This window comes from Lampris incognitus, chromosome 11 (assembly GCF_029633865.1).
Source record: "Lampris incognitus isolate fLamInc1 chromosome 11, fLamInc1.hap2, whole genome shotgun sequence".
NCBI lineage: Eukaryota > Metazoa > Chordata > Actinopteri > Lampriformes > Lampridae > Lampris > Lampris incognitus.
Window position 1 is genome coordinate 23564569 of NC_079221.1, and position 18988 is coordinate 23583556.

Here is an 18988-nt window from a genome sequence, read left to right on the forward strand (position 1 = left end):
GGTGGAGAGAGGATCCTCGATTCCATAGAGCCAACCCTATACAGTATATTTATGAAATTAAATACGAGCTATAGGTTTAAGCTGACTGTATCTTCTGAATGGAATATGGTGAGTAAATGAACGGCAGGCTTACAGCTCCTTGTCTTTTTACCATTCACATAGCTTTTTCTTTGTGATGAGCTGCTGCCTGGCTGTTGATCTGACGTTTGTTTCAATGAAAGGAGCTAGAGGCTAGCTTAGCAATTCATCATAACACGTTTACTCCGTCTGGCACACTGGCAACGTTAGCCAGCTGTTTGGAGAATGATGTATCGCTGGAGAAAAGATTAAATACGAAGAGAGCTTTCGTTTAGTTTGGGGTTTTAGTTAGAGAAAATGTTGTGGTAACCTTTTAGTGAATGTGGGATTTTAGTCGGCTCTGGTGAATTCAGTTTATCTGGACTGGCAATGCTAGCACCGCTGGGCAGGCTAGCAAGTGTAGCTGGCGTCACACAAAAGCACAGACGTGTGTGGTAATTGACAGGGATGAATGTCTTGTCAAAAGAGGACACTACGCCCATGTGTAACTGAATAAGGTAACAAGATAACTTATAAGCAAGTGGATAATTTAAACTCTGAATGAAAATGTACCACGTCTAAATATACCTTGAGTAAAATAACATTAAATACAAAATTAGGTTTTCTTCTTCTCTGTTCTTCGCTGTCATTGCTAATTAAGTGACGGCTTGAATTGTTTTGCAGGTGAAATCAGCTGTGTCCTCGTAGTATCTGATGACATCATTGTGATGCTTTTATTACACTCGTATTACACAATTTTAGCTTTTCAGAGATCTAGAAATAATCTTTTTCCATTCAGAAGTCAGCAAGTGAAAGTAGAATGTTTTGAGATGTTTTAAAATTAACAATGTATTTATGCTACAATTTAATTGAAAAAACTAGAAAAGCAATAACCGTCTAACAGCAGTTTAAGCTATATGCAATGTAATGCCTTGAACACATGAACGTACAGAAAGAACCAAAGTAATTCATACCGAGCAACTTGAATATTACGGTACTGAGTGTCAAAGTTCCACAAATTTTGCCCGTATCTAGATTGCATGCAGTCTGACATTCTACAGGTTTGGGTTGACCTCTTCAGAACAAATTATCACATCTTTCCTTTTGCATTCCTTTCTGGGGGTGGGGGTGGGGGGGTTAACGTCATCACACAGACAGCCTGAGGTTAACTGAAGGAAAAAAAGTCCCTGTCAGCATGTGGCAGAGCTGTTTTGATGTGGTGCAAATAGTCACAGTGGTGACGTCCTCGTGTTTTGTCCATATGAAGTGTCTGCTACAGCTGACGACTCCCCCGTTTCCCCCAGGCCCCTACCATCACCACCATTGCCCTCGTTTCCATGGTATTTGGGAGCTAAGCCACAACATTTGAAGCCTTTCGGATGGGGGTGGGTGCAGTGAGGGAGATTTAAGTCTTTGTGCAGAGCTTCATCATATCACTGAAGGTTGTTATTGCACTTTGTTTAAGCATTCATCAATTTAGATTTCTTTTCTTCCTGGGACTAAAATTTTCTCTAAAACAGCAAAACAGCATCATCTATAGGCAAGACCTTGTTCATGGATAGAATTTTGCTGCTTGACAGCATAAGCCCATTCAACATTCAGCAAGTGCTCACAACAGAGGGGGGACACAAAGGTCTTTTCAATGTACAAGACAGCAATTGTAAATTATGTATGACTGTTTGAGAAAATAGTCATCATCAACAGCTTTATAAGTTATTCAAGGAAAATACTGCTTAAATGCATTTAAAAAGGATTTGATATAGAATTTGACCCTTGTTTTGTTTTGTCTCCAGGCTTCTCCAGGCCCGACCCGAGGACAAGACATGGACCAGTAGACTCTGAGACAGCCCTTCACCAGGCCTCTCCATCCTCTCCAAACCACCACTTCTACTCCTGCTACAGCGGTTTGGCTCCGTGAAAAAGCAGAAAATAAAAACAGAAAGAAAGTGGGTGGGAGGAGTGAGCCTTCCCCCAGCTGCTGCCCAGACACATACATGCTGCATTGCTGCCATTCCCTAAGCCCTGCTCCATCGATCCCTAGGGCACGGCCATTAGCTCGCTAGCTAGCTAGCGCTTGGCACACTGCCCTCTTGGATAAAAATACAACTTGTCTGTGTAAACCCGGCTTCTTACTTTTCCCATTTCCGGGTCACCCACTCGCGCACACACACACCTATACATTAGCTGGAGTTTGTATTTGTTAAGCTGTTGTTCCCACTGCTTTGAGCAGTGGAAAATACCTTGTTGGGGTGAGAGCAGTCAGTCAGTCAATCGGCCAGTAAGCCAGGCACACTGAGGGAGGTGGAGGGGGTAGTCATTGGAGGCCAGGATGGAGCCCAGCATGGAGAACTGCCTGGCCCAGGTCCTGCAGAAGGATGTGGGCCGACGTCTGCAGGTGGGCCAGGAGCTCATCGACTTCATTTCAGACAAGGACAAGTCCGATGACCTTGAGCAGGATCAAACCGTACTGGATAAGATGGTGGATGGCATTGCCAGCTCCTGGGTCAACTCCAGCAACTTCAAGGTAAATAAATACAGGGGATAAATGATGGACAACAGTATTGGGCCATAGGGAGGCTTCCTAAACACCTTCACAGTTTAAGGCCTTTGCTACTCTCAAAAATGATTTGTGATTTAATATTTTGGCTCTAAATGTTGGCAAAGCATATGGAGTTTATGTTGATGTAAACTGCAATAACAGTTTGGCTTCCACTTTCCTCATGACAGAATTTCTTGTTTTGACAGTTTTATTTATCTTGAAGATTTACATGCAACCAAGCACGTTTTTCAGTATTCCCTATTGTTGCCTTATAGCTAGCTGATCATTGAATATCAATATCATATGATTGCACGTAAGAGATAACCCCTCTTATAAATACACAGAATCTCTAGTGAATTGACTTCTCTGTCACCAGAGCTACAAGGAGTTATTTTGTCCAGTATATCACTAAGAAGCATTGATTTGCGCTCACTATTTTTGTGGATATATTTTACAGTTTGCACAAAACAGAAGGTGAACCCTGACTCAAGGGCATGCTTGCAAGGAAAACATCACATCCATAACTTCATGATTTGAATTGGTAGCTCATAAAACTGTAACGATTGTGAATCTGTAGTTCACAATCCATACAGATAAGGCTTGTTATTTCTCATTTTGTTGTTAATTAAAAACAACACTAGAGCACAAAGTTCATAATTTATCTGCCATGGCAATTAATCCAGTTATTACCGACCTTTGAGTCCACTGGAGCAACCGGAAAAAACAAAGCTACATCAGCTAACATCAGATTTTGGCATATTTCAATTTCTTTCCAAAGTCTTTATGGTGCTTCCATTGTCCAGTCACATGCTCCTTTACCTTCCATTGTCTTTGGTAGAATGTTTCTCATGACTGTTTTTCTGTGTAGTTAGATAAAATGTTCTCATGCACATACCCTGATTGTGTTGTTTAACCATGGCCCTGCCCCACATTCTCCTGCAGTGATTGATTGTGCTTGTATTTTAGAATTTGATCTGGGCCATGGTTCTGAGTTTATCTGACCCAAAAATGTGATCACGTCAGAAGACTTGACAGGGCTCAATTGGTTGCTGTCTCTTCTCTTTCTGGTTGAACATGTTTACTGAAACACAGATTTTATGTTGGGATATGCTGCCCTTTGCTGCACGCGGGTCTTAAAAAATATCAGAGATTTCTATCTGAGCAAAGCCAAGCTTGCCTTCCGTTCCCTACATGATTTTGAGACGCAAAATGCCCTCAGCATTCTTGTCAAAGTGTCTGATTTCTCAGTGCTGCGCTGCTATACTAGGGTAATGGGCCTGATACTGAGCAGTAGCTCAGCTGTATCTAACTTTTTTTCCTAAGAATTTTTTTAAGCAGTTTTGCTTTATCAAATAATTTAGTGAAAATTGACAGGAAGAATTAGATAGAGAAAGAGGAAACATCGCACAACATTGATTTGAGCCGTTCTCAAAATAACGTTGTGGTAAAAGTGTGCAACTAAATTTTATACATATTACTTCAGAACAAAGTGTTCATGTCTGTGTCCATGTGGTACACGTATTAACTTGTGGTCAAATCTATGTCTTTAGGTGCTCATACTAATTTAGAACAATGCTGTGATAAGGTCTGTGTCTGTATGGTTTGCACATGTATTAACTCAGATTGATGTTCTCAGGTCTGTGTCTATATGGTGCACATATTACAAAATGAGAGAGAACTTTAATTGGATCTGGCCAGGTTATAAGAAAGATGAGGTGGCCCTGGAGGTAAAGAACAGGCCTGGCAGAGCAGCCTCATACCTTTAGTAGCAGAGTATTTCCCTTACAATGTTCCCAGATGGGCTTTTGCCTGGGATAAAACCTATATTTTATAATTTCTCAAGCCTGGGGACACCTGCACAACACTAAATGTTAAGTTATTGCAAGTAAGTGAGCTGGATAGCATAAAAATGTTCTGTTTTTTGCAGTGCAAATACTGGAAATCTATTAAAATGGTGTGCATGTTGGCTTTCTCCCAGTTGTATTGCTGAAACAGTACTCAGTTATTGTGCTGCATTATAAAATGCATCTTTTCATTCTAGGCTATAAGGGGAAAAGGTGCCAAGTCAGAAAATGGAGTGAGGGAGGGGGCAGGGGAGGTATAATGCTACCTCCACAACCCCTTTCTCTCTGTCCCCACTACTCATTCTCTCCATTGTTCTCATTCTCTGCGTCTCTGTCTCTCTCTCTTACTCTTTGTCTCTTTCTTGCTTTTCTCTTTTCCTCTGTTTCTCTTCTGTTCCCTTGCCTCTAGAATGCTTCTGAATGCTTCAGGCTGGCCATTTAGCCAGTCAGTCAGTCAGTCAGTCAGTTAATCAGTCAGCCAGTTAACCAGTCAGTCAGTCAGTTTTTCAAGGTCAGGTGGCACAACAACGGTGTTCGACTTGCAGGAGGAAAACAAAACATTATCTTTGTAGTATACTAGTTTGACTCGCTAGCTTGCCAGAAAGACAATAGCCTCCAGAGCATGCCTAGACGCAGACGGCAGCTGATCACCAGGCAACTAATGTGGAAAGTATTTACTTAGGGACAGAAAGGGAGAGAGAGGGATAGATTCATTCTCCTTAAACGGAGCTTTGGAGGTGAAGCCTGTAACAGTGTTTAAGGACCAAGATGAACAGCAGTGTTTAAGGACCAAGATGAACAGCAGTGGTCAAAAACCATGCGTTAATCAAGAGCCAGTATTATGCAGGTTTTTAAGTCTAATCAAATGCTTCAGCTGCTGCTTTCATGAATTAACACTTCCACAGTAAGAAGGGTAGATTCTATCTTGTGACATCAATCAGCTAGTGTAGTCTTTGTTTGTAATAAAAACCTTTTCACTGTTGGCTCCCAATGAGGAATAGTTGGAGACTACTGCTCTAATTTATAGTTTTTACAGTCTTAATCAGTCACCGGTACCCTTAGCTTTCCAGTGCAGAAAGGAACATGACCACTGCTCTGTATATTCTTCGTGCTGTGGATACCTTCGTGTTTGGATAGCAAACATTAGCTCATTCCTCTGCCACACTGGTTATTTGAACACGGCTGAGTTACAGTCAGGTCTTACGTTTTTATATTCTTATCGGGAAGGTTTAACAGTATGCCAAACCTGCTACTCAGTACCAAACTGACTTCACAAAACTAGATGTACACATAGCTGTTGAGTGCCTTTACTGATTACTCTCAGTGATTCACTAATCACAGTTAGTCTCAGGCCATCATTTACAAATTGATCATGTAGCATTGACAGGGCTGTCGTGGGGGGGGGGGGTTGCGAGGCCCTGTGCGAACTTGACGTGCGAGGCCCTGCTCATTGACATGCACATGCACGAATCACGGTCACATGCATATGGCTATTTGTAGTTTTACTGCAAATCAAGTCAACTATTCTAGTTCTGCTGCATACGAAATTTTGGTGCAGTACATTTTTAACAAGTAGGTACAATAATACAGGATCATCAGCTGTAAAACTATTGGCTTTACATTGTCAAGTCAGCTCAGCTGTCACTTTATTTTGGCATGTTGAAGTATGACAGTATGTTACAATTCAATATTTCAGGTCTATAGCCTACATTTCATTCAGATTTTAGATCACTTTTTTCAGACCGGTCATTACACATATCCTACGGTCACACTCACATGTACCTGCTAGCTTCAGACACTTGCTCAGCCATCACATCTGTGGAAGTGTTGACAAATTTATCCAGCGATCCTGTCAGTGACTTATGAAATTCTTCCTTCTTTTTAATTTTTTTCCTTTTCTCAGACCCTTAGTCGTATTTATGAAATCGGTCACGCTCTCATGCAACTGACAGTTTTCCTGTTTCTTTCTTCCTCACAGTGAGATGGAGCCTGCGCTATGTAACGACGTAATCGAAAATGGAAAAAAACTTGAATAATTTGTTAGATTTTTTTTCATACAACCTTGACTATGCATAATAGAATCGACACACAGGAATTTCATATCAGAAGCATGTTAGGTCGACAACAGTCATTAAAAAACATATATATATATATGTATATATATACAGTGCATCCGGAAAGTATTCACACCCCTTCACTTTCCCCACATTTTGTTATGTTACAGCCTTATTCCAAAATGGATTAAATTCCTTTTTCATCTCATCAATCTACACACAATACCCCATAATGACAAAATGAAAAAGGTTTTGTAGAAGTTTTTGCAAATTTATTAAAAATAAAAAACTGAAATATTGCATGTACATAAGTATTCACACCCTTTGCTATGACACTCAAAATTGAGCTCAGGTTCATCCTGTTTCCACTGATCATCCTTGAGATGTTTCTACATCTTGATTGGAGTCCACCTGTAGTAAATTCAATTGATTGGATATGGTTTGGAAAGGCACACACCTGTCTATATAAGGTCCCACTGTTGACAGTGCATGTCAGAGCAGAAACCAAGCCATGAAGTCAAAGGAATTGTCTGTGGACCTCCGAGACAGGATTGTATTGAGGCACAGATCTAGGGAAGGGTACAAAAAAATTTCTACAGCTTTGAAGGTCCCAAAGAGCACAGTGGTCTCCATCATTCGTAAATGGAAGAAGTTTGGATCCACCAGGACTCTTCTTAGAGCTGGCCGCCCAGCCAAACTGAGCAATCGGGGGAGAAGGGCCTTGGTCAGGGAGGTGACCAAGTACCCGATGGTCACTCTGACAGAGCTCCAGCGTTCCTCTGTGGAGATGGGAGAACCTTCCAGAAGGACAACCATCTTTGCAGCACTCCACCAATCAGGCCTTTATGGTAGAGTGGCCAGACGGAAGCCTCTGCTCAGTAAAAGGCACATGACAGCCCGCTTGGAGTTTGCCAGAAAGCACCTAAAGGACTCTCAGACCATGAGAAACAAGATTCTCTGGTCTGATGAAACCAAGATTGAACTCTTTGGCCTGAATGCCAAACGTCACGTCTGGAGGAAACCAGGCACCTCTCATCACCTTGCTAATACCATCCCTACAGTGAAGCATGGTGGTGGCAGCATCATGCTGTGTGGATGTTTTTCAGCGGCAGGAACTGGGAGACTAGTCAGGATCGAGGGAAAGATGAATAGAGCAAAGTACAGAGAGATCCTTGATGAAAACCTGCTCCAGAGCGCTCAGGACCTCAGACTGGGGCGAAGGTTTACCTTTCAACATGACAACAACCCTAAGCACACAGCCAAGACAATGAAGGAGTGGCTTCAGGACAAGTCTGTGAATGTCCTTGAGTGGCGTAGCCAGAGCCCAGACTTGAAACCCATTGAACATCTCTGGGAAGACCTGAAAATAGCTGTGCAGCGACGCTCCCCATCTAACCTTACAGAGCTCGAGAGGATCTGCAGAGAAGAATGGGAGAAATACCCCAAATATAGGTGTGCCAAGTTTGTAGCTTCATACCCAAGAAGATTTGAGGCTGTAATCGCTGCCAAGGGTTCCTTAACCCTTTACTGAGTAAAGGGTGTGAATACTTATGTACATGCAATATTTCAGTTTTTTATTTTTAATAAATTTGCGAAAATTTCTACAAAACCTTTTTCACTTTGTCATTATGGGGTATTGTATGTAGATTGATGAGAAAAAAGGAATTTAATCCATTTTGGAATAAGGCTGTAACATAACAAAATGTGGAGAAAGTGAAGGGGTGTGAGTACTTTCCGGATGCACTGTATATATATATATATATATATATTCATATTTATATATTTATATATAGAGAGTGGCACGGTGGCGTAGTGGTTAGCGTGGTCGCCTCACAGCAAGAAGGTCCTCGGTTTGAGCCCTGGGGTAGTCCAACCTTGGTGGGTCATCCCAGGTCGTCCTCTGTGTGGAGTTTGCATGTTCTCCCCGTGTCTGCGTGGGTTTCCTCTGGGGGCTCCAGTTTCCTCCCACAGTCCAAAGACGTGTAAGTCAGGTGAATTGGCCATACTAAATTGTCTGAAGAAATGAATGTGCGTGTGCATGCGTGTGTGTGTGTGTGCATGCGTGCGTGCGTGCGTGCATGCGTGTGTGTGCGTGTGTGTGCGTGTGAGTGTGGTCTGGCGGCCTTTCCAGGGTGTCTCCCCGCCTGCCGCTCAATGACTGCTGGAATAGACTCCAGCACCCTCCGACCCTGAGAGCAAGATAAGCGGTTCAGATAATGGATGGATATACGTATATATCAACACGGATACAGGAAAAAACATTTTAATACATCGCAGTACAGGTCTGTTCCGTGCGTCTCGCACTCATCTGCAGCTGATGAGTGCGAGACACACGAAACAGGCCTGTACTGCAATGTATTAAAATATTTTTTCCTCTATCCGTGTTGATATTCCGCTCCTCATTAGTTGAGCACTCACAACACCATTAACGGTTTTGGAAAAAAATGCTATATTTAGTATATATATATATATATATATAAACAACCGCAGGATTGCAGGCCAGGTGCGAGGCCCTAGAGGCACCAGGCCCTGTGCACACTTCACACAGCCCATGCTGAACCTAGATATCATTCATCACTATATCAGAAGTTACTAATTCTTGAATATAAATTATTATATGAGCCAAGAGGACAATGCCTTGGTGGTTTTTTTATTGAAATTATGAAATTGTTTGGGAATTTTTTGTTACTGTTATATGTTAAGAGGCCATGTCATGCTTTATGGGTTTTTCCCTTTCCTTTCGTGTGTTATATAGCTGGGAGGTGCATGTAAAACGTCTGCAGAGTTACAAAGCCCAAAGTCCATGCCAAAGGGAGTTACTCTCTCCGACAGAAAACACTGCCTGAAATGTCTCAATCTTAGCCCAGCGTTTTTTTCCATTACTTATCTATATCACTATGTAACACATTTTCATAATCCCCGCCTAGTGGCTAGTTTTGGGCGCCCTCACACCTCAACATCAGCAAGAGGATGAGGTGGTGCACACATGGACTGAGTGCTACCCCTCAGCTGGCTTCCGGAAGTTGGCCAATCAGAAGAAAGCAGGGAGCTTATAGGAGGGGGGGCCTTAAAGCGACAGCTAAAACAAGCTTAATCGGCTTGTTTCAGACAGGGTGAACTGAGAGGGTGCATAAAGGGCCAGTATAAGAAAAATTATCTTTTTTTTTTAAACTGTGAATCATGCAAAGTAACACTAGTGGAACTCCAGAATTAAAATAAAGAGCTGGAATGAGCATGATATGGCCTCTTTAAGACTGACAAAATGTGAGCCACAGGAAAAAGGGAAGATGGACTCAAGAGTAAACGCAAAGATTAGATGTTCATTAGGCAGTGTCCTCTCTAGCCAGGACCAACATAAGAGTGAATGTTGCATGGAGAGTAGAGCCTAGTGAAAGCCACTTGTCTCCAATCTCTAATTAGACTGGAAACCCAGTCTGCCAGCAAAGGAGAGACTTCCTGCAGGCCTTGGGATGTTGCAATGGCTAAAACCTTAGGGTGGAGTTTACACAGCATGCAGAACTACCACAGGATGACTGAAGTGTAGTTCATTCCCATTTGGTGCACGTGTAGATAAAAGTGTTTACACCAGACGGGATACCGCATGGAATGTACATGGAGTAAATTATAGCTTCGACAAGCGACATCTAGACTATTTTCTCTGCACACCTTGGTCGGCTTTCACAAAAATACACTTTGACATACACTTTGTAAACATGTTATGCATCATATCTTTATAACCTATAGGCTCAGGCTTCATAATGTCATGTTGCAGCCCACACTTGTGGTTGTTGGCTGTTTATTATATAATTCCATTATAATTCTCTTATCCTCTTTCACTGTTGTATTCTGTAAATTATGTAAACACAACATCCATTGCACATTGTCTGTCTTAGGAGAGCGATCCCTCCTCTGTTGTTCTACCTGAGGTTTCTTCCTATTTTTTCTCCCTGTTAAAAGTTTTTTTTAGGGATTTGTTCCTTATCTGATGCGAGGGTCTAACGACAGGATGTTGTGTTGCTGTAAAGCCGTTTGAGGCAAATTTGTAATTTGTGGTATTGGGCTATACAAATGAAATTGACCTGACTTGACTTGACATATATGAGGATCAATGTAAATTAGCAATAATCATAGAAATGGTAATTGTCCGATCACCCATGAAATGTCACTTTCCAAATGAAAATAGTTTTGCCACTGAATTATCTAAATGTAGGTAGATGTTCAGATTTCAAGTTGTTAAATATACCCTTTTCCCACCAAAACTAGTGCATATATGCAGTTTTTTTTTAAACATGGGAAACCTGCTAAAATTAGGCGATTGACTCCTTTCCCTGTGCGAGTAGACGAGTATGCCTTTTTTTTTTTTTGGGTGCATGTAACGTTCGACGTCATGAATACGCTGGAAAAGGGGTGAAAATTATACCCTTTTTCCACTAAAATTAGCCTGTATATGAGGAATTTTTTAAATGTGGGAAAACCCCCTAAAAATAGGTGATTGACCCCTTTCCTATTGCCAGTAGACTAGTATGCCTTTCTTTATGTTTTCTGGTGTCACGTATAACGTCACAAACGCACCAGGAAAGGGGCCAAAATTAGGGTGTTTGTAGCTGCCCGATTCCTAGCGGAAACCTGATTTGTTGTACATATGTGCCATCTTGTTTTATGCATGTGCCATGTTGTTATTGCTGACTCGCGCAGGCGCAAGGTAAGTGCAGTTAAGGTTAGGTTGAAGTTGAGGTTAGAACAAACTGGGTTTCCGGTATGGATCGGACAGTTACATCATGTTTCCATCACTGCCGATCAGAGCTGTAGCCGATAAATACCCGTGACTACTGCAGAACCATTTGTCATGGAAATGATTGGCGATTATAACCTTTCCCTCTAAAGACAAAAGCCAGATGTTAGTGGGGTTTTTTTCAGTGGGAAAGGGGTTACAGAGAGACATGCCTTGATACTCTGCACCCACACTGCATCCGGTGTAAACGGCAAGCTGCTGAGCTGTGTAACCTGGCATAATGCATACTCTTTCAGCTTGTTTATCAGTTGTGACTTTTGTAGCAACATTTTTTGGTAACACTTTAGTATGGGGAACATAAAAAAACTTAATTACTAGTGAATTAGTAATGATCAAGATGTCACTTTAGTATGGGGAACATATTCTAAGTAACAAAAACTTAATTTAGAGTAATTTAACACTATTAACACTTGTAGTTTTGTGTTTTGTTATGTAAGAACAGACCATATTCATTAAGTGTTAGTAAGGGAGAATAACTCTTCTTGTGGTACTACCACCTTATAAAGTCCATACTAAGCGAAGCATATTGAGCTGGTACTACTAATAAGCAATAATTCTGAGGTTATAGAGGGAAAACTCATAGTTAATGGCTTACTGGTTGTATAATAAGGCCATGCAGAATAAGGCATTAATGAGTATGTAATAATGACCAATTAAGAGCCAATATGTTGCTAATTTGCATGCTAATAAGCACCTAATTAATGGTGACTACGTTCCCCATACTAAAGTGTTACCCTTTTTTTTTTATATTTCTATCAGCTGGCATACTATATAACAACCATATGCTAGGGGTTGGACCCAGTGTTCCAGCTTGCTATAGTTCCTGTCCCTGCAGTGCTGTGCTGGTGATAGAATGATGTAATGAACAAGACTCTTATAATTGTTGGCGGCACGGTGGGCCAGTGGTTAGCGCTGTCGCCTCACAGCAAGAAGGTCCTGGGTTTGAACCCCAGGGTTGTCCAAGGTTGGGAGTCATCCCAGGTCGTCCTCTATGTAGAGTTTGCATGTTCTCCCCGTGTCTACGGTGGGTTTTCTCAGGGTACTCTGTTTCTCTCATCATCAAAAAGACATGCATGTTAGGGTTAAGACTCCTGTCTGTGCCCCTGACCAAGGCAATGGAAAGAAGAATTGGAGTTGGTCCCCGGGTGCTGCACAGCAGCTGCCTATTGCTCCTAGCTACACAGCTAGGATGGGTTAAATGCAGAGAATAATTTCCCCACGGTGATTAATAGAGTGCATCAACATTTTTAAAAAACTCAATATTATGTATTACTTAAAACATCAGTTGGGCAGGCAAGCCTTTAAAGACTTTTTAAGACTGCTGGCTTGCCAACTTGCAATAATACTATGGGCTCCGCTGTACTCTGGAAAACCTAGAATCTGAAAAGATAAGGCTGGATGTCTGGACAGTAAAAACACAATGAAAATGAAAGAAAAAAAATAGAGCTACTTGTCGCAGATCTTGGCAGGTCGTGAAAATTTTGAAATCTCCTCACTGTCAAAGCTAATGTCCCTTTCATAGTTACATTGTAAAATAATGTATTTACTTTGCTCAACATGTCAAACAGGGGTAAAGATATTCTTTCTATTTACAGAATTTTATAGAAATTAGTAACATAGCATCAAAGGCAAAATTCACTTGAAATGACGGTTTCATTCTGAAAGGGGAAACCTCTTCAGGAATGCCTGTGTACCGCCTTATTGTAGTGTCAGTGTGTAATGTAACATGACTTTGAACCTTGATTTCTCCCAGAAATGGCTGTAATATGTATGTAAATTCACAGTGATGAGAAACTTTGAGGTCCGTAGACCCATGTTCTAATCCATACTTGACCACAAGAATGGGTAGGGATGGGTATCATTAAGACTTTAATGGTGCTACTACTGCTTATTGATCTGGTACTTTTAATGATACTCTTATCAGTTCTTTTTGTTAATATTTAAAGAAAAAAACTAAAATTAAGAACAGAATTAACATTGCTTTATTTTCTCATGTCTGGACAGGGCGTTACTTTAAATCATTAACCCATGTTTGTATAATTTAGTTAACTCCATGTGGGCTCCAGGCTGCTAGCATACATAACATACCTTAGGTGGATGGGGCAATGAAAGATGAACTGCGAGCTACTAGGCAGTCGAAAATTGCATTTCTCCACCTGTATTTGATGCACTTTCACTAGATATTTCTAAAGATCGCTTCTTTCCACTCTTACTTTTAAAAGACTTGTTGCAATTGTAGCAAAGGCATTGTCAGCATCGACTTTAGTGAAGTATAACCTGACTTTTGACTGTTTAGCTCTCTCTCCACCATTGTCATTAAACACAGGCTCTGTGTGTGTGTGTGTGTGTGTGTGTGTGTGTGTGTGTGTGTGTGTGTGTGTGTGTGTGTGTGTGTGTGTGTGTGTGTGTGTGTGTGTGTCCATGTGCATGGACACATTTCCTGAAGAGCAGTCATTCTCTCTGTCTTGTTCATGTGAGGGTGTGTCCAGTCAACAAGCTCTTCCCAGCTCTCATTTCAGCTGGTAAATTAACTCAGAACATGTCTGTGTAAAACTGATGATGGGCTAATTGTGGAGGCTTGTTGCTGTTTGAAGTTGCCCAGAGGATAGCAGAGAAAGGATCCACATGATCTTCATAGACTTATCGCAATCACTATTATGTGGTTTTAGGTGGCCTGCAGGCTTTTGTTGGTAAGATTCAATTTAGCTTTGTCTTTCTTTGGGTGTGTATCTGTGGGGATGTGTTTGAAAGTGTCTGTTCATGTGTTTTGTATGTGTATTGTATATCTATATTGCTATTTGACACTTAGCAGTGTTGCCTGTCAAAGCCATGATTGTGGTTTCATGCTGCACTGAGTCATGTGGTGGCCACGCCCACTTCAACATTCATGTTACTGAAGTAGCTTGTGAATTTTTATGTCTTTTTTATTACATGTAAAGTCAAATAGTTCTATCACCATAATTCAGTACCATTTTAGCTATCTAGCTGACTCAAACATTCAAAGGGACATGGTGAATTCAACTGTACAATAGCCTTCATTAATCAATACACAGAAAGAATATGATGTAACAAGCCTTGTGCAATACCTTAGAGTGAGCATTCACGCAGAAACCCAACTCAAACAAGCTAATCTACCTACTGATGTTACGGCCCAATATAGTATCTCATCTTTGGTTACCGTAGATGAGATCAGATTGAACTGTCCCAAATCTATTAACACAGCATCATCATTTACTAAACTACCTAAGCTTGCTGGTACAAAGTTAGTTAAATGCCCACTTTCTGAGGTTTCTAAATTTATAGTTCATTAAAATTACAAACAGCAAGGATGGTCAAGCTTCATGAATTGAGGTGTGACAAACATTCCTGTGACTCTAGAATAGTCATGTATGATTGAAAAGTTTTTTTAGGATACTTTAGCTCTCAAAGAGAAATTGTTTTGTTGGGCTTGTAGCCAATCAGGACCCTCTGGAGCACGTAATGTTGAGTAGTTTGCTCAAGGACTCATTGAGAAATATGGTAGTGCAGGAACTGAACTGTTGCCCTTTAGTTTGGAGAGGGCCTCATTAAACACTTGACCATCCAACTAACCCAGGCCAGCCTGGCAAGTAGTAAAACTTGTTATATGCAAGCAAGCAGCAAGGTAATTTCGTTTGATGTCTGCCTTCTAATCAAGCCTTATCTTTTGCAACCCATCAAGATGGCAAGTGCCAACAAACCCACAACTACTTATGTTTTTCTTCTAGCAGAGCTCCTCTAGCCCTTATTTAGGCTAAATGATGTTTGGGCAAATTGCCTAATCTTACTCACTCATCCTTAGCTAGCAAGGGCTTACTCTGAGAAACAAAGAATCTACAAGAAAAGACATGTCCTTGGATGCTTTTGTTCAAAGTTCTCAACAGCACCAAGTATTTTACCATGAGTCACTTTTAGCGTGGGTGTCCCAAATAGGAAAGGAACTCTTATCCCTGAAAGACTTGGTGCCATCCTCAACACATTGAGCCAGAGGGACCACAGCATCCAAACATACCAACAAAAATGTTCATGTGTTGCATATTCCTTGCTTCAAAAACATGTTGGGGCCTGGCACACTTAGCATCCATCTTAATCACCCTGCCTCTGTCTTGCCTCTCTGTTTCAGTCTCTGTCTGTGCAGAGCCCAGGGCCTGTTAGCTGGGCTGAGTGGTGGCTGTGGTTGAAATGGCTCACCGAATAAAATAATCACTCATTCAATGCCCATGCAGAAACCTGGTCCCCAGGGTGATGAGCCTTGGAGCCATCAGCTCAGACAACCTGATGCCAACGTGGGACGCCACTCAGCCTCGTCTGAGCTGAATGGTGATGGTGGCAGACCACAGGCTGGGCATTTACAGGACCCATTTTGCTGCAAGTCTGTCACAGATAGTTGAATGATAAATTATAAATTTGGTATGTATGCAGTTTTTTGGTTATTTGAGCAGTTGGCTTCTATTTAATGTTGACTTTTCCTCAATTTTAATTTTGTGTTGTTTACTGTTTCTGTTCTTTTGCCACTTTCAACTACTTACAAGGGTGTGTGTTGGATGTATGATGATGTGCAGTCTTCAACAGTTCTTTAATTTTCCTTGCAGATGAAAACTGTTGTCTGATAGCCTAGATATGTCTACATTGTCTCCTTTAATTCCTCCTACCAAGTGATGTCATTTACATTCAGTCTGCACATCCACTCCCCTTCCTGTTGTACAACCAGTAGTGTGCTCATCTCTCTCTCTCTCTCTCTCTCTCTCTCTCTCTCTCTCTCTCTCTCTCTCTCTCTCTCTCTCTCTCTCTCTCTCTCTCTCTCTCTCTCTCTCTCTCACACACACACACTCCTTTTGTATCCAAATTGACCCTATCAAGCCATCACAAGCATGTCTGCCTCTCCTAGGCTGTTGTGGACTGTGCCCTCCTCAGGTCACTGTCACCCTGGCTTTAAGTGTTAGTAGAATGTGTCTTAGCTATTGCTGCTCAAATGTAAGACAGGGGACTGGTGCTGGTCCTTGGGGAGTCACTGAGCAGTCCTTGTTCTTTGTTTATTTTTATTCCCCAGTCTAAATTTGTGTTTATTATCATATAAGCAGTCTCAAATGGTAGCAGTGCTGTTGCCTGCTACCTCCTTGCACTTAAGACAAATAAATATCTTCCAGTCTCTAAAAAAAAAAAGAAAAAGACAGGCCCATGTCAACATGACTGACCCTGAATAGTTCTGACAGGAGAACATTAATTTCCATTTCAAATTTTTAGACAAGGAATGCAGTGCTATATGTTATGGGTATTTTACTACATGCGTCAGACCCAGCCCTCCTCTAAGTTTCTCAAGTGGTAGGTGCTGGTGTCACAGTTGGTTTCAGTTTGGCTGCGGCCACGGTTAGTTCCCGCCTGTTGTGGCCCCTATTATTAGGCTCGGATTTGCAGGGCTTTGATAAAGTGGTTAGGGGGACAGCAGGGCCGCAAGTGACAGCCAGGGTGGTGTTGGTGTGAGTGGTATGCGGTGCTAAGTGGTGATGCGAGCTCATATGAGTCAGGCGAGGGGGAGTCTACCATGACGCTAGTGGAGGACTTCCCCATCAAGCAGACTCAAGATGACACACTGCACTTTGCCTTTGATCATGTGATGACTATCGATGTCCAACAGGTGCACCCGAACACGGCGCTTACTCTTTGCACTTATTAGGGACATGTTATATCGTGTGAGTCACGACACTCAAACCGGTCAAGAAACCACGCATTTGTTAATTGAGATTCCATTTGAGCATATTAGCATTGACCTCGTCGGGATATTAGATCGGAGCTCACGGGGATATCACTTTGTGTTGGTTACAGTGGATTACACAATGTGCTGACCTGAAGCTGTGCTGTTGCGCAGTATAGACCAGGGCACGTCATTTATGTCATGCACACTACACGGACTATACGAATAATCGGGCATAAAACCGATCCACATGAGTGTGCATCACCACCAAACAGACTGGCTTGTGGAGAGATTTAATAAAATGCTTAAGAACATGATTCGTAAGTTCATGCACGAAGATAGCCGCAATTGAGATAAATGGTTGGATCCTCTTTTATTTGCAGTGCGGGGGGTGCCTCTGGCCTCCATGTGGTTTTCCCCCTTTGATTTGCTGTTTGGCAGTACACCGAGGAGTGTGTTGGACCTGATTAAAGAAAGCTGGGAGAGCGGTCCAAGTGCCAGTAAAAACAAAGTACAGTACATCCTGGAGCTGAGAGCAAAACTCCATATACTTGTGCAACTATCAAGGGAGAATTTGCTCCAGGCCCAGGAACTTCAGCAGCACCTGTATAACAGAGGAGTGTGACTGCGTCAGTTTGCACTGGAAGGGAAAGTCCTCATATTGCTCCCAACATCTAGCTCCAAATTACTAACAAAGTGGCAAGGACCCTTTGTGGTCACATGACGAGTGGGGATGTCGACTATGAGGTTGTGCGTAATGACAGGGGAGGTGCAACACAGATTTCCCATCTCAACCTCCTAAAAGCATGGAGAGAGGCGGTTCTGGTTTCTCTGGCCACGGTGGTATCAGAGAGAGATGAGTTGGGGCCGGAGGTACTAAAAGTGAACAATCTTTCCTCCCTCCATTGTGAGAACCATCTCTCATGAAGATGAGGTTGCTGCGTTACAACAGCACTTGGCTGATGTGTTCTCCCCCCATGCAAGGATGCACAAACCTCATACAGCACCACATAGTGACATTTCCAGGCATGACTGTGCACTCAATATAAAAAGAAAACTGTTCAGGCAGAAGTCAAGGCCATGCTGGAAATGGGAGTAATAGAGGAGTCTACTAGTGACGGGTGTAGCCCCATTGCCCTTGTGCGTAAGTCCGATGGGTCTATGTGGTTCTGTGTAGACTATCGCAAGGTGACTGATGTATAATAATAGTAACTTTATTTATATAGCACTTTTCAAAACAAAATCCAAATTTGATGTCTAAGGATGCCTTGGGTCGATGAACTCCTGGACCAGCTCGGCTTGCTTTTTTACGACACTGGATTTAGCCAAGGGGTACTGTCAGATTCCTTTGATTCCAGAGTATAGGGAAAAATGTCTTTCTCTACCCCGGATGTTTTGTACTAGTTCGTGACACTTCCGTTTAGGCTGTTTGAAGTGCCAGCCATATTTCAGCTCCTCGTGGTGCTGTGGCCACACCTTGCATATGCTGGTGCCTATTTGGACGATGTAATCATCCACAGTAGCAGCTGGGATCAGCATATGCAGCAAGTTGCGGTGGTCCTCGAGTCCTTGAAGCATGGCCAACCGAAGAAGTGCGAGATTGGTACGGTATCTGGGGTACCACATAGGCAGAGGACTAGTGTGGAGCCAGATAGATAAAACCACAGCAATTGTGGCCAGCCGAAGGCCTAAGACAAAAAAGCAGGTGAGGGCATTCCTGGGGGGGGGGGGGCATAGCATTGTCGCCTCACAGCAAGAAGGTCCTAGGTTTGAATCCCAGGATTGGGGGGGGGGTCATCCTGTATGTGGAGTTTGCATGTTCTCCCCGCGTCTGCAGTGGGTTTTCTCCAGGTGCTTCAGTTTCCCCCACCATCAGAAAGAAACATACATGTTAGGGTTTATACTACTGTCTGTGCCCCTGACAATGGGAAAAGAACTAGAGTTGGTCCCCAGGCGCAGCATGAAAGTGGCAGCCCACTGCTCCTAACTATA

At 42.3% G+C, this 18988-nt stretch overlaps 1 protein-coding gene across 8 annotated transcripts in view; it reads left to right on the forward strand.

Moving 5' to 3' along the window:
- The first annotated feature begins 2386 nt into the window (after positions 1-2386).
- clasp1a (cytoplasmic linker associated protein 1a) overlaps positions 2387-18988 on the forward strand; it is a 155813-nt gene continuing 139211 nt past the window's right edge. For all 8 annotated transcript variants that reach the window (XM_056289164.1, XM_056289162.1, XM_056289166.1 and 5 more), the window contains exon 1: positions 2387-2581. In XM_056289164.1, coding sequence (XP_056145139.1) covers positions 2387-2581 — 195 coding nt within the window. The remainder of the gene's footprint in view (positions 2582-18988) is intronic.